At 40.6% G+C, this 15962-nt stretch overlaps 1 protein-coding gene across 2 annotated transcripts; it reads right to left on the bottom strand.

Annotated features, from left to right (window-relative positions):
- Positions 1-5431: 5431 nt before the first annotated feature.
- Positions 5432-14969, bottom strand: LOC4345081 (thioredoxin domain-containing protein 9 homolog). 2 transcript variants are annotated; one of them, XM_015795368.3, is made up of 4 exons: positions 14836-14969; positions 14463-14735; positions 5930-6088; positions 5432-5849 (listed from the first exon to the last, which is right to left on the bottom strand). In XM_015795368.3, exons 1-4 carry the CDS (start codon positions 14857-14859, stop codon positions 5673-5675), a joined length of 633 nt encoding a protein of 210 aa, XP_015650854.1. In that variant the 5' UTR covers positions 14860-14969; the 3' UTR covers positions 5432-5672. The 2 variants fall into 2 exon arrangements, with proteins under 2 accessions (XP_015650854.1, XP_066159469.1); XM_066303372.1 differs by lacking the exons at positions 5432-5849; positions 5930-6088 and adding an exon at positions 13639-13875.
- Positions 14970-15962: the final 993 nt, after the last annotated feature.

The raw sequence follows: 15962 nt of genomic DNA, 5'->3' as shown, positions 1-15962 counted from the left end.
TTGACAAACGATAGTTGATCAAGGGTGTTTCCCACATGTAAATTCATATACATAGTTAGAAAAAAAAACACTGAAATATGGTGTAGTACTGATCGACCCCAAAGGATAACAACTCTGGCTCCACTACTTCTTGATCATGGACCACAAAATAGTTTTTGTAGTTATTCATGTCACTTGACTATATATGAATCTTTGAGTAGAGTCCCAAGGACAATCTTCAGCTACTGATTTGCAACATGTGCATTGATCTGAAGTTGGCATCAGTTAACTCTAAACAAAACCATGTCAAAGTTGCAAGGATAACAATTATTTTTATTGGCCAGGGAGGATTGAGTCAACTATAGTTTTTTTTTTTTGATAACTGAGTCAACTAGCTAGGAGATTAATTAGCTAGGTATCAAGCAAGCAAAGCAAAGCACACAAGAGGCCCTTGGAAGGGTGTCCACAGGGGATATAAAATTAGTTAATGATTAAAGAGCCGTTTCTTAGAAGGCAGCCAAGCTAAGGGTGATCACAAAAGTCTAAAAAGATGGATGAAAGATGCATGCCTTTACAGGTTCATAGAATCAAACAAGAAAGGACATGGGGACTTTTAAAACTGAAAAGGAGATTAGGCCCCACACCACCCCCAACTGCATTTCCATGTGCATCCATTTATTTGCTTTTGCTCCAAACCTAACCTTGGTTTGGTTGGTGCTCACCCCTCCTGGACTCCTCTCCATGGATCCTCCTAGCTCATGAGTGTCTTCCTCTCCATGCTTTTGCCCATGCTTAATGTCAACAACCAAAATGGTTGAATTGACCACCCTAAGAAATTTGTAGGAGTAGACTAGAATATTGAGAGCTGCTAAAAAGTTTCAAGGAGGGCTGCACCCACTAGCAAAATATCTTATCATGGCCTACTAATATATAGTCATTTTTTGTTATGACATATAGTTCTACAAATATATAGGAAATGGTTTTTAATTAGAGCAAAAATAGTTGTTATGCCACAATTCCATTTGATTAAGTTTGTGACATGAAAATGTATTAGGGAACATAATAACATATTAACATGCCCATGATGGAAAAAAAAAGGATGTATTTTGTTGCAACCTGACTAGGACACTTGCAACTTGCAAGTTGTGAATGAGTAAAAGAAAGAAAATAAAATGTTTTTTTTCTTTTGAAGAAGGGACAAAAACGCATAAAGCAAGTAGAATCAAAAGAACCCTTGACAAAGTTGTTTATGGCCATGGGATTCTATAAAGGAGAAAGGAACATATCTTTATTATTAAACAAGAAATTATTGGTTCCACAAAATTATATTGGATTTCACTGCAATACATATGTCATATAATATATATTTGTATTTGCAGGAGGCATAGACGATACATCGAATACCCTATCCACAAAATAATGGAAATTGAAGTAGTCATCACAGGACTGTTTTCTACAGCCTTTTAAATTAGGGACATGAATTCATTTGTAGTTGACTACTATGGTATGCCGACATCACCCTTTTCTATTTAGTATTTGCACTGTTCATTTTTCAAAGTACCATGTCATAGCCAAAAAAAAATGAGAGAGAGAGAGCACTGAATGAAACTAGTATCTCTTTTCCATCTGTTAATTATTTTAGTAGAATTAGGAGTTGAAACTATTTCAGGGTGATATAGATATATATTACCTTTTATGGATTAAAATTATGCTTAATCTGCACATGATGAGTACATAAACATCCCCCAAATAAACCCACTCTCTTGCTAATAAAAGAACAGACAACAACAACAACAACAAGAAAAGGATGATGGCAACTGAATTATTCAGCTTGACAATAATCATTCATACCCTCCCAACCTTATCCCAGCAAATGAGCATGCACGGGCACATTTCTGAGAGAGTGAGTGATCCTTTCATAAAGGCAGAAAGTTGCTGCCCTGACCTGGCCTGGCCTGATCCTGATGATTTTGATGATGAGAAGACCTACTATCTATCTATCTATCTATCCTGACCAGCTGCCTGCCTGCCTGCCTGCCTTTCTTGATGGCTAAGGACAGCCAACCCACGAGGGGATTCCTCCTATCCATCCTTCTTCTAGCATGCAATTATGTGCAGGCCAAAAAGGCTTTGGGTCCAGTTCCGATGCCATCACCTCTCTTCCTCTCTTATTCCACCTTTCAATGGACAGAAAAGAAAGCTATACTACTTCCCTTCCTAAAATATACTAGCTATTTCCGATTTTCCCATTTGTTTAAAAATATAGCTATTTTTACACCTACTTACATCTTATCTTAACTCGTTAGACTAATCATCTCCCATTTAATTTCCCTACCTAATATCTCTTTTCATCCGATCACGATCTTCCACTATTCTATGTCAGATAAATTTCTTTGTGTAAAAGCTTCTAGAAATAATTAGATTTTAAAACGGAGGAGGCAGCTACTACGGCTGTGTTTAGATCCAAACTTCCAACTTTTTCCATCACATCAACCTATCATACACACACAATTTTTCAGTCACATCGTAGCAATTTCGACCCAAACTTCCAACTTTAGAAAGAACTAAACACACAGCCTACACACAGGCACAAAAAAGGCATTGCCGTTGCAGTGCAGAACAAAGCAAAGGTTGTGCAATGCCAATGCAAATCCAATGCAAAGGTGACCATGACTCACCCTTTGTTCTGCAGAATCTAGCTATAGCCAGTGCAGTGCAAAAGGATGCTTGCAAATGCAGTGCAACTTTAATCACTTTGCTGCAGGAGAAAAAACTTTCTGCTCCTCCCTACCTCTGCATCACTTTCTGGTGTTGAAGTGGAATTGGATTCCAGTTTTTTTTTTCTCTCTTTTTTTTTACTGTTCTTTTTCTTCTTTTTTGTGTCAGTGATTTCAGGTTAGCAGGTAGTAGTATGTTACTGCCGGTAGAACAAGTACGTACAATAGATACGATCTGAATACGTGTAAAAGCGAGTAGGAATATTTCAGAGCTTTCCTTCTTCTGGACATCGCCAAAGGAATAAGGAATTTCCTTTTTGTCCATGCATGGTCAACCGTTGGTAATTGTTACAAATGGAACAAGAAGAGGAAATTCCTGCAATGTTGGTTATGACCACAGCTTTATAGTCCCACTGATCATGGTCTAATTTTTCGACTATGGAATTGAATCTATTGTTACATCAAAGATATATTCGGCCCAGTAATCGCCTTCTAAGCGCATTTTAAAGGTTGTTTCTTGATTGATATTAATAATTTGGCATTTTTGTATGTTAGCAAGAAAATATTAATATTTGAGTTGATCTCAAGGATAAAAGATTTTGATGGAATAACACTTGTTTAACACTAACAAGAACCCTTATATGGAGTAAAACACTCATTTTGATTTATTGTGAGTTACTCCCTCTGTATCAAGATATAGCAACATAGTACTAAATTAGACAACCTAAGAATCTAATACTAAGTTGTCATATTTCGAAATGGATATATACTCAATAAGGCCCAACTAAAAGCAGCATAATTCCTTCCAAAAAAACATCATTGATTTTTGAACCTGTAGCAAGCAAAGCAGTGCAGTATTCAATGTGATCTAGGTGCCTGATCAAATCTGAGAATTAATCATTTCTTGCACAAACTAACTAATGTTTCGTTTTCAGCATGATGCAAGATCCAAACCCCTTCTTCCCTTCCAAGCATGCATAGTATAACAATTCTTTTCCAATGATGCTTTCCAACAACTTCTTAGCTCCTAGTTCAATTCCTTTCTGTCGTCTCCTCCTTGTGATCATCTCAAGGTCTCAGTCAGCAATCCTCCTTTTTTTTTTCTAAGTCTACCTTTTTGTAGTTACATCAGGTATTAGGTTGCTCTAAATGAGACACTCCATGCCTAGTTTAATTAGCCGGCGCTGATTTTATTAATATGACAAAAGTGCTGTCCTGTCCTCTTGCATCACTGAATTATTGGTGCCCAAAACTATTTGTAAATTCTGTCCCTTGATAGACCAGGTCATTGTGTCACTTGATGAACAACATGAGTGACATTATGGTTTTCTTTAGACTAGTAGTAGTATGCATTAAGTTAATCCGTCAGTGTCATGACATCAGGATTGCCTATCCGAAAGGGAGAAGACTGTCAACAGTCAAGTCCAAAACTGAAAAAGGGCAGTAGAATGAGTCGTAAAATAGCACCCATAAATATATAGAAATGACGAAAAATGTGTTCACAATCAAGGCGAGAACCCGTGTGAGTTTTAAATATGTTGAAAATCAAACCGGCGGATTTCTTCGGTAATTTATATATACATGATGAAATAAAGGAGCAAACAAACATGGAAACAGAAATATAGCTCAGAGAAATAAATGATTCACATGGTAACAAATATGCAGGACATGTATATTAGAAGTGAGTGATACGAACCATCGTCAGCTGCTGCATCTTCGCAATCAAACTTGGCAGAGCTATGATGGTAAACAAACGTGTCAGCATCCAGGGGGACCGTTCCATTCTTCAAATTTGAGATGATGATCTGAAACCTAGCCGTACGTGCAATAACATTTCTTGGGTTAATAACGGTGTTAAGCATCTGGAGGTACAAATTTTGTTCAAATTCTGGCAACATATGTATGCATTCTCAAGTAACTTGAATTATTTTCCTATGCTACAGAAAGTACTTCTTGTTCAAAACAATTGAGACAGAGTAAAGATAATTGCAAATAACTAAAGTTTAGATTGGCCCAAAATTTAGAATTTGGTTGAAATTGGAGACGATGTGACTGAAAAGTTGTGTGTATGAAAGGTTTGATGTGATGGAAAGTTGAAGGTGTGGAAAAAAAACTTTGGAACTAAACACACCCTAAAAGTAAAAACGTTCAAATCATCTAACAAAGTCAGTATGAATCATTAACAACAAAAGTCGGTGGTCAGTACACCATTTCCCCATCTAACTGCAAATGCATTCGCAGTGCATTCATGTGGCCAGACCAACCGACCAGTGTGAAGAAGCAATTCAATCTTGCCCTAAATTTCTCAGCATTCAAGTTGCCGTCAGGGTGGTCGTAGTACCACCCAGGCACAATCTGCACACAGACTGCAAGGCATCACCTTTTACCGTTCTCCTTTTGCACAACAATTTATGTCACCATGAATGATGATGATGATTATGATGATCAGCACATGGGGTAAAATGAGCGAGCAGCAGCTGAAAAGGTAGTACCAGGGCACAAAAGCATAGGATCTATTTATTGATGGACAATATATATAGCAGCTGCAGGCTACAGCGTAATGTTGTACACAGACACACAGCAGGCAATGAGACAATCTGGATGGGCCACATGGTTTAGATAGATGGACACCCAGATTGAGACTGATCATCAAGCACTATTATCAGAACAGAAATGACATTCTTTCCGCTAATCGTCGATAAATTCATCTATTCTATCTACCAGGGAAGCATGAATTTGTTTGCACTCAAACAAACAAGGCAAACTATCATAAACATCATAATATACAACAACTCCAAGCAAAGCCGTAACAACATGTGATGTGTCACTCTAGATACCTCTTTTAACTCCCAAGTCCCAGTTCAAATGTTCAATGCTAGACTAATTAACTTTTCCTATTACTAATAGGGATAACATAACCGTTTGCCGTAACAGCCAATAAAAACATTTAGCATAAGTTCAGAAGCAGTAACAAAACTATTCAGAGTCCGATGAGTTGCCAGTATCTGATTGCCGAACGCTTCGTTTGGTTGCCTGCTTGGATGCATGTGCAGGCCCTTCTCCATCAAGGAAGATCACTTGAGCTTTCGCTAGACGTTCCTCCAGATCCTCAGTGCTGAAATCATCTTTACCACCAAGCTCATCAAACCCAACCTGGGAGGACCAAAAGAATTCAATACCCTATTGCATTGTTCATGTGCAGCGGATGAATAGATTGCAACGAGCATCCTTACCACATAATCCTCAACTTTGGTGTTCTTTACCAATGCAAGAGTTGGGAGAACAACAATCCTTAGTTTCTCTGTCAAAAAGGGAGCCTTTTCAGCATGAACTTTCACAAAACGTGTTTCTACATGCTGTTTCGCGAGAATTGACAAGTGCTTGTCCATAACCTGCAGAACAAAAAAGACAAAAAGTAAGAATATTTTTGGCTAGTCAAGAGTAAACAAGATGTTGCTGATAGCACCTATTCATTATCATTGGACCTAGACTACCTTGTTGATGAAACAACAGATTTTGTAAATATCCAGGATACTGGGGAAGTAAACAAATCAATCTAACATCAGTGAACCAAGCCTGGGGCCAACTTGGCTAGGAACAAGGTTTCTAGATTTGAATCATCCCATCTTAAATACAGGGGCAGAAATAAGTGTTATTTCTTCACATCATATTTACAAGCATAATCCAATGCATTAAAAAGTCAGATGCATATGAACAATAGATTTGAACTTATATGAAATTAATCAAGGTTCATATGCAATAAAAAAAATCTCACCAAAGTACAAAACAATGTTCATAATATTTCTTATTGCACAAGAGGAAAAAAAAAACTGAGTTCTAACTAAGCTCCCCGGGTAGTCTACTGTGTGTGGGTCTTGGTAGGAGGGCTCAGGCACTCCTACTTTGTTTTTTCTTTGTGTTGTGTTTTTCGTATTGTTTTTCTTCCCCTTAATGAAATGAAATGCAGCTCTCCTGCGTTTTCGAGAAAAAAAAAACTGAGTTCTATGGATAGTATGGAATACATTCATACAAGTGGAAATAGTCTGTCACGCCCTTAACTCGTCAGTCTAATCAAAATTTGTTCACTAGGCTATTCATAAGATCTTACATGGACAAAAGATTAACTGTTGGTGTCCTGTTAGAAATGATACTGATGAGCCATGCACCATTTGGTAGGCACAACCTTGCAACACTCCTTGCAATGAAACACAAGCATGTTGTGAGACATCGGTAGGGAACTCTTGTGATATGAAGAAGGGCTGAAGAGAAAAGAACACTTGTTTTCATGAGAAATGTCAGTATGATGGTTTCCTGCAATAGAGCATCAAGGGAAATGTTGCAACTATACTAATGATCAGTAGGGATACCCAGAAGTCATGGCTGAAAGCATTGCCACTAGTGGAATGGACACCGCTCTAAGGTGTCAGAGACCTTAAGTTATCCTTCTTCAGAACCCTAAAATTCTGTTAAGTGACTAAGACTTTGCTTGTCCGACCATAGAGTGCTTCCAGTCTGTTGCCACGGCTCTTACTAAGTCCTAGTTCTGTTGTTTCTAATCCTATAATAACTATTTATTTTTAAACTAGTTAATCAAAACATTAACAAGAGAAGCTCCACAGCTTAACATGAGCACCAATGCAAATACAATAATAAAACGATGCACTTAACAACTCCACAATACACAGTCAAGAGTCAGAATACAAACCATAAGCACAATTCATATTGGTATAAGGACAGACAAAGAAACCTGAGGATGTGTCTCAGCACTACTTTAAGGGGATATTAAAAAGATAACCATCACATTTCTTCTAAATAAGGAAAATGGAGTTGAATCAACATAGAAAAATACTTGGGAACAATAAGTGAATATTAATGGAAACTCAAACATTTATTTGCATATATTCATGAACATTTAGAAATACAAAGCATCACCTATATTGATGCCTTCCCATAAGACGGTAAGTTGGTCTGGAGTAGAGGAGGATCAAAGATTTGAAGTCAGGGTAGCAACATATGGGAACTTGATAAACTAGACAGAGGGGGCACATATAGGACTAAAGGTGGAGATCCATAACATATGGGAACTTGATAAATTAGACATGAGTGGGCACATATAGGACTAAAGGTGGAGATCCATCCACCATCAGTTTCTCCACCACATCAGAAATAGCAACATGACAGACAAGGAGGTAGGCAGACAGAGAATAGTAGAGTGAGCAAATAGATGGGAAAAGTAAAGGGAAGTGGAGTGATGTCACAATGAGATTCACTTGCTTGTCTTCAGCAGCGCAATAATATCCACAATTCAAGGCAAAAGGTGTACAGTCTGAGAAAAAAGCAGTAATCAAGAATCTGTAGACCATGCATTCTTGTTAGCTCCTAATACAAAATATAGGAGTTATTGTGTTTATATTCTCCAAGGGGTAAAATTGTAGCTCTCACAATTATTCCAAGGGACACATGAGCAAATCCATTTCCGAACACATCAACTCCTCTAATACCATCAGGTGCAATGGCACATGAAGCCAGGTTGTTGTACTACTATCAAGTATCAAGCTCCACCGGATACCACAAGCATGTGGCAGCATCTCTGGCTGGCACGCTAGCTCTGAGCCTCTGAATCACCTACGCTCACTTCCTATCCCCTCCCAAATCCCAATCAGCATCAAGCTGCACAACTTATTCTTGGACACCACCACCTAATATTATATGCCGAGATGAAATTTTGCTGCATCGAGTGGACTACCAAATTTCCTACAGTAGATAGGTGTGCAAAACCGTGAAGTTAATCCTAATTTATTTACCAATGCATGTTCATACAACAAATAGATAAAACTTGCGGGCGTACCAAACGTAGGATGGTTCAGAAATCAGAGTTCCCAAAACACTTTCAAGTACAGAATCAAAATATTTTAAGAGAAACCGGTTGATGACCAGGTAGAGTCATGGAGGATTTACCAGATTACCATCAAATCAAGCAATTATGAATAGCTGGGCACAACGAACATGTATATCAAGCAAAAAGGGCTAAATTGAGTAGCACTTCCAACACAAGTAATGTAGGTCAAAATGTAGTATTGCTGCTTCTCTTTTAATGATGATGCTTTTCAACACCGCTAGATTGCAAACTGTGTTAAGAGATTGAGTGTGCGGAAATAATATAGTGGTACTTTCAAGCAGCTAGTAAAATATCAAAGTGCCTTAGGGCCTCATCGTTTGGCATATTCATATGCTTATCAGCCAAAATTTGAATTTTCAACGTTAAATTTGGAGCTGATTTTGGGGTTGTTTTCATCGAAGTTTATTTTTCAGCCTTTGCTTTTAGATCGCTAAGAACACATATATAAAAGTTTTATTCACAAATTGATTTTTGTTTGCAAATATGCCATTTGGCACATTCAGAAAATATGTCAAACGATGAGGCTGTTAAAGTATTGTTACTGTATGTTTGTTCAAATCACATATCCAAATGTAACACCTAATATTTTTCATATATGTAAATTTTGAGACTCTAACTGCCATTTCAATACTTATTAATAATATTGTGCACTGCACCTACAATGGTGGAGAAAGAAGACATGAAGATAAAGTATTGTATTAGCTAATCGTTTACACTTTAGCAGTGTGCAATATTGTAGATTTTTTTAGGGAAATAGGCCAGGCAATGACAACATTGTTTAATCTTCTCATCACTCACCAATTATTTCAAGTCCAAGAATTGGCCAGTTTTTTAAACCATCCTAACATAGAACACTCTAAACAAGAAGGAACAAATCTAAGATGTTTATAATGTTGGCACCACCAATTACTGGCAGAATGTTTGTACAAAGGTCATCTCACTCCATCTCACAAGATCCACTAAGATACCCTGATGATGATATGAAGTGGCTATGCGCCTTTTGGGCTAGAGAGGAGGATCACCACATTTAAACATGGAATATATGATGCCATTGTACATGTCAACATCTAGATAATGCCATCACTTATGTCAGCACACAAATGAGGTTATTGCTTGCGTAGTCACCATTTTTCTTGTACAATAAGCCATAAGAGTACTGAATTTTACCAGTTTCTTCAAAAATATGAGTTATAAAGTTGAATGTTACAACCTATATTAAGTTATAAGCTAGTTGTAAAGTATATCTATACAACTGAAGATGAACGGTCAAGGGTTATATGTCATAGGGATGGCAATTTTACCCATGGGTCCAGGTATCTGTGGGTACCCTACCCGATGGGCACGGGCGTGGGTGTGACTTTATCCATGGGCACGCCCGCCCGGGACCCGAAGACGTCATGGGCAACAGGCGGGTTTCATTTTTTACCTATGGGTAACTGATGCCCGACCCGATACATATGTATTAGCTAATTTCAACTCATTTATTAATTCGTATACCATTTCTCTTGGTTCATTTGTGATGCTAACTGATACTAAGTTGTGATGTAATTCAAAATATTGTTGATAACCAATACTTTGGTAAATTATTGATTTTATTTCTCTATGTTAAATTACATATCTTTCAAGTTATTATTCATGTGAGATCCATTGGGTACCCGCCGGACATACCCGCGGCCGCCGGGCATGCGCCGGGCATGGGTACGGGCGTGGAGTTTTGCCCGCTAACTCAGTGGGTAGGGTTCGGGCGGGCAATGTCGGGCATTGGGTCGGGCATGGTTTTGCTCTACCTGTGCCCGACCCAACCCATTGCCAAGGGACTTGGCATTATGAATTTATTTGAGCTATAAGCTACTCCCATGATGAGGGTGTCATACCCATTCTTATGAGTTAGTGCAGCTAACATATAGGTCAGGGGATAGAGTATTCATATGAAGATCTTGATTGCTTTTTGCAACTGGAAATTGAGGCTTCAATTGTTATATTCACTGTGTGATTCAGATCCTCTAAAGTGGTGCAAGTCCATAAAATGGAACCAATCAATTGGTGAGCTCCGTACTGAATTGCACACATTCACCGACTGCAAATGCCAAGATGTTCAAGAAAGTTCACTTTCACTTCCTCCAACTTATTGTATAAGGAAGATGAAGACCTGAACACGAACATTAGCTTTGCCAGTGACATAAACAATGACCTCATATGTGGGTTGACATAAGCGCTGGCATCATTTAGAACTTAAAACATATATGGTGACTTCATGTACTTCATGACTAAATATAGTGATTGAAACCATCGCTTGTCTTCTATCAAGCCAACATAGTCCTCGTCTCTAGCTCAACACGTACATAGGCATCGCATATCTTCATCACATCTCTTATTTAAGTTTGACTGAGACTATGAGGTCCCTCATGGCATCGTACTCATTGAGATCACCTCATCAAGTTCATTGCCCAACACAGCAGGAGTGCTGTGCTTATGGAAGGTAGGCAAACAACATCAGTGTCATTTTAGTGGAATAAGCAAGTGGCAAGCATGTAGCACAAGCTGATACATGTGAGGGGCTGGCATTTGGAGAGGGTAACCAACAGCACAACCCATGAACTAGAAAACAGAGTGAGCACAGGCAGCAAGAAAAGGGAGCTGAGGATGGGCGGAGAGCAATTGGATTTTTTTTAAAATTATGGCTGAATTTAATATGCAATGCTGGTTACTTAAAAACATCCATAGTTCATTGTGTTTCAAATCCATACCTTAATGTTCCGCGTCATATAGCTATCAGCAAAGATAAAATGCTTCAAACCAGTATTCCCCTAAGTAGCCACCTAGCCTACTTACATGTTGCCTAGGAGGTAGACATCATCAACCTACCAAGCTTGCCTAGCCAATTTATCCTGCCTATGCAACCCTATAGCTAACCTAATAAGGGATCATCCTATAGGTGCTGGTGCTAAGGATGCAAGTGTGCCAGCCCATTTAACCAACATATAGATTACATGTTGGTTAATGGGCTGGTTAACTTGCATAGGCAGGCACTAGCCTGCCACCGAACTTGTGCCTTGGAGAACATTGTTTCCAACACATTGTATACATCACCCCCTAAAACTGAGAAATTTCATTATATGCCACTCAATTCGTCTGCCTTTCAGAATTTGCCACGAACTCGCAGCCCCGCCAGCAAATTCTGAAAGGTGCACGAATTAAGTGGCAATTTCTCACAACATGCGGATTGAGTGGCATATAATGACATTTCTCCTTAAAACTAGTCCACAGATTAAGTAGCAGCACTGCTTAGTTTTTTTATCTAGCCAATTTCTCTCAGTACTCTCTGCTACACATGTTCTATAGGCGCCTCCATCAATCACACAATTATCAGCACCTCATTGCTGTGACACAGTCTTCCAGCAAGCATCATTGCACCAAAGAGAACCAAGCCATATGGATCTGTCCCGGACAAAGGGAAGCTTGGCAGCTCCATCATGTGGTCAGAATGACACTCTTCAAGATACACTTTGAGCATTAGAGCTCTTGCAGGAAAACAAAGGCACTGAAGGCAGGTTATGCAGCTAGATCTGGATCTTGGACAGCACTGCCAAGAGGCAACATCCAGATCCGCATGCATTCACCCATCTCACCCTCCTCTCCTCTCCCTCCCTCAGCTGAATCTATCCTTGGAGTGCTCAATACATTGGTACATTGCAACGAGGCAAACCATGAGCGCTGCGAATAGGTTGATTTGAAAATATATTCGGGACATAATTTTTTTGGTAGAAATATACTGTCGGTCTCGCACAACCGATGCACGAGAATGACATGAGCGTGACGATATAGGCGGTCTCGCACGGCGATGGCACGAGACCGCGCGGTGTCACGCAATGAAAGCGCGAGACCGCGCAATGTCGCGCAATGAAAGCGCAAGACCACGCGGTCTCGCACGACGAAAAAGCGAAACTGAACAGTCTCGCACAATAAAAGAGCGAGAGCGAACGGCTTGCCTAGTAAGCAGCCACATAATTAGTGACTAATTACCTAATTAGTGATTAATTAATAATAATTAGTAATTAATTAATCCATAATTAAATAACTTGAACCGCCCCAGCCATTCGGTCTCGCTCACTCATTATGCGAGACCGTTCGGTCTCGCTATTTCCTCGCACGAGGCCGCGCGGTCTCGCTGTTTCGTTGCGCGATACCGCGCGGTCTCGCGCTTTCACCATGCGATACCGCCTGTGTCGTCACGCCACGTCATTTTCGCGCAATGTTTGTGCGAGACCGACGATATATTTCTGCGAAAAAATTTGCATCCTGAATATTTACAAATTAACAGTATATTTACAATTTAATTCCCTTTTTTCCCGTCATGGATAATCTACTCCACTTAGAAATTTCATTATACGCCACTCGATTCACAAGCCTTTCAGAACCTGCCACCCAGTTCTTGCGACTTTCAGAATTTGCTCCTTGGCAAATTCCAAAAGACTTGCGAATAGAGTGGCATAAAATGAATTTTTTCCTCCTCTTTGGCATACCACATACTCCCTCCATTTCATATTATAAGTCGTTTGACTTTTTTCCTAGTCAAACTTCTTTTGATTTTGACCAAGTTTATAAAAAAATATAGTAGTATTTTTAACACAAAACAAATATATTATAAAAATATATTCAATGTTAATTTAATGAAACTAATTTGATATTTTAGGTGTTGCTAGTTTTTTCTATAAATTTGATCAAACTTAACAAAGTTTGACTCGGAAAGAAGTCAAACAACTTATAATATGAAACGGAGAGAGTACAATTTAGCAGCCTTAAGGTTGTTGGACTCTAGATGTGTTAAGTCTTTTAGAGGTGGACCAATCGTGAACACATTAGTGGAATGTTTCATTCCATTATAAAGAGGCAGAACCAGAACAACAAAGCGCCTAGCTGGATCGCTAGCAATTTGACGGTAAGAAGTTGAATAACATGGTAGATACTGCCTGGATGGAGCTAGCTATCACATAAATTGCTGGGCCTCATTCAAGGAATAAAAATTGAAAATATATGTTGTTTCCTAACTTTTTGTAATTATATACGTGTTTTCGAAAGATTTGTAAAAATATACGCATACCGCGGTATGGACATGCACGACCGGTTCGTCGGCGCGGCATGGATGCGTGGGACCGCCGGTCCCGTGGCTTGGCTGCGCGCGACTGCGCGGTCCCGCAGGCCGGCGCCGCGCCACCGCACGGTTCCGCAGCACGGCCACGCGCGACCGAATCCAGGAACAGCGCACACTCGCTGCATGCACTGCATATATACGTGCGCATGTAATCAAATCAGTGCAGATTTCAGTTGGCTGTAACGGGTGGCGCATGTCCCTGCTGCGGAACCGCGCGGTGGCGCGGCGCTGGCCTGCGGGACGGCGCGGTCGCGCGCAGCCAAGCCGAAGGACCGGCGGTCCCACGCATCCGCTCCGCATCAACGAATCGGTCCCACACGTTCATACCGCGGTACGCGTATATTTTGACAATTCTTTCGAAAACACGTATATAATTGCAAAATGTTAGGAAAAAATGTATATTTTCAATTTTTATTCCTCATTCAAGAGCCAGGCGTATTACTATGACTAATCGTGAACTACTGAACTCACTTGAAGGTCCGAACTTGATACGCGAAAAGCCAATCAAATCACTAAATCACTATGTGATCCACAGCGTCAAGAGCATTGAAACCAAATGTATGTTTCCACGAGATCCACACCTAAACACAGTATTTACACCCCAGCTAAGCACAACTTACTTATTTCTACAATCTAATCCGAGATCCAAGCAAAATCTTAACCCAAAAAGGGGATACATGCCAAAAAAAAACAGAGAGAGAAGGCAGAGGCGCACCTTGCAGGGCCAGTTGTCGCGGTAGAAGTGGCAGACGAGGCGGTCGCTGGCCTTGGCGGCGGCGAAGAACTCCTTCTCGGGGACCTCCCCGTACTCGCCGTGGCCGAGGGCGCGCCACTTGGCCCTGCGCTCGGCGGCGCGGCGCATCTGCAGGATCCGGCGCTCGCGGAGCGCCTCGATGTCGTCCGGGTCGAGGCGGTCGAGCGCGGCGATCTGCTCGTCGAGCTTGTCCTCCACCGCCTTGGCCACCGACAGCACCTGCTTCTCCAAGATCTGCACCGCCCTCTCACCGCGTCAGGGGGATAGAGAAGAGGAGAGGAGAAGGGAAGGGAGGGAAACGGGGCCGGGCTCCGCGGCGGCGCGTGCGGGTTACCTGGCCGACGATGGACTGATCCATGGCGGCGGCGGCGGGGGGATCGGAGCGGAGATCGGAGGGGGGAAGTGGGGGATGGCGAGAGCTTCTGGAGTGGTGGTGGTGGTGGTGGTTAGGGAGGAGGGAAGAGAGGTGCGGGTGGGTGAAGAGAGAGGGAGGATATATGGGCTGGCCGTCGGGTGGAGGCTACTGGGCCGGCCTCGAAGCCACGAGTTAGCTTCTAGAACCTCTCAGGATCGGTTTGAACGAGTTTTTAGCAGCTGCAGACAGATTACAAAACTACAGTATATGGTTATTATCATGTGGTTCTGATGAGAAGCTCTACTTATAGAATTCAAAAAATAAACTTAAAAATCAGGAACCAAGAAACCCGGTTTTTTTATATTCTCAAAAACTGACTACCAACTAACTAACTGCTTCTTAGAATCTTAACGTTCCCAAAGAGACACTCAGCTTCAGCAAAGGATTCCACTATAGAGTAGTGAACAGTTCAGCATATTCATGAGAGGGCAAATCGGCCGTGAATCTAAAACAAAGAATTACCCCATTGTCTCGTGTGTGTATATATTAGTAATAAAACTTACCATACATTTGTCTATGTTTTCATTTTAAATCAAGTATTTTTGCTTATTGTCGTACTTTAGGGTGTGTTCGGATCTCCTAGCTCCCAACTCCCTTCCATCGTTTTCCGCGCGCACGCTTTTCAAACTGTTAAACGGTGTATTTTTTCAAAAAGTTATATACAAAAGTTGCTTAAAAAATCATATTGATCCATTTTTGAAAAAAAATAGCTAATACTTAATTAATCACGTGATAATGGACCGCTCCATTTTCCATGCGGAGGGAATGAGTTCCCAACCGCCTCTTACGAACGCACCCTTAGACCTCTTCCCTCTATATCTTCTTCTTTGCATCGCTCCATTGTCGGCTCATCTCCGTCCTCGAGCTTGACATTCGCCTCCTCTCCAGCTCTCATCCTCCCATCCCAAAGCTTGAGCTTCCTCTCCACTACCAGTGCACAGAGACAAGCCTAGGGGGCTTGAGCCATAGGCTTGTCCCCTAAACTCCTATTTAAATCTATTAAAAATTAGTGAGAATTTTGAAAATATATGGTGTATATGTAAGTT

This window comes from Oryza sativa, chromosome 8 (genome assembly GCF_034140825.1).
Source record: "Oryza sativa Japonica Group chromosome 8, ASM3414082v1".
NCBI lineage: Eukaryota > Viridiplantae > Streptophyta > Magnoliopsida > Poales > Poaceae > Oryza > Oryza sativa.
This window is presented reverse-complemented; position numbering and strand designations above follow the sequence as displayed.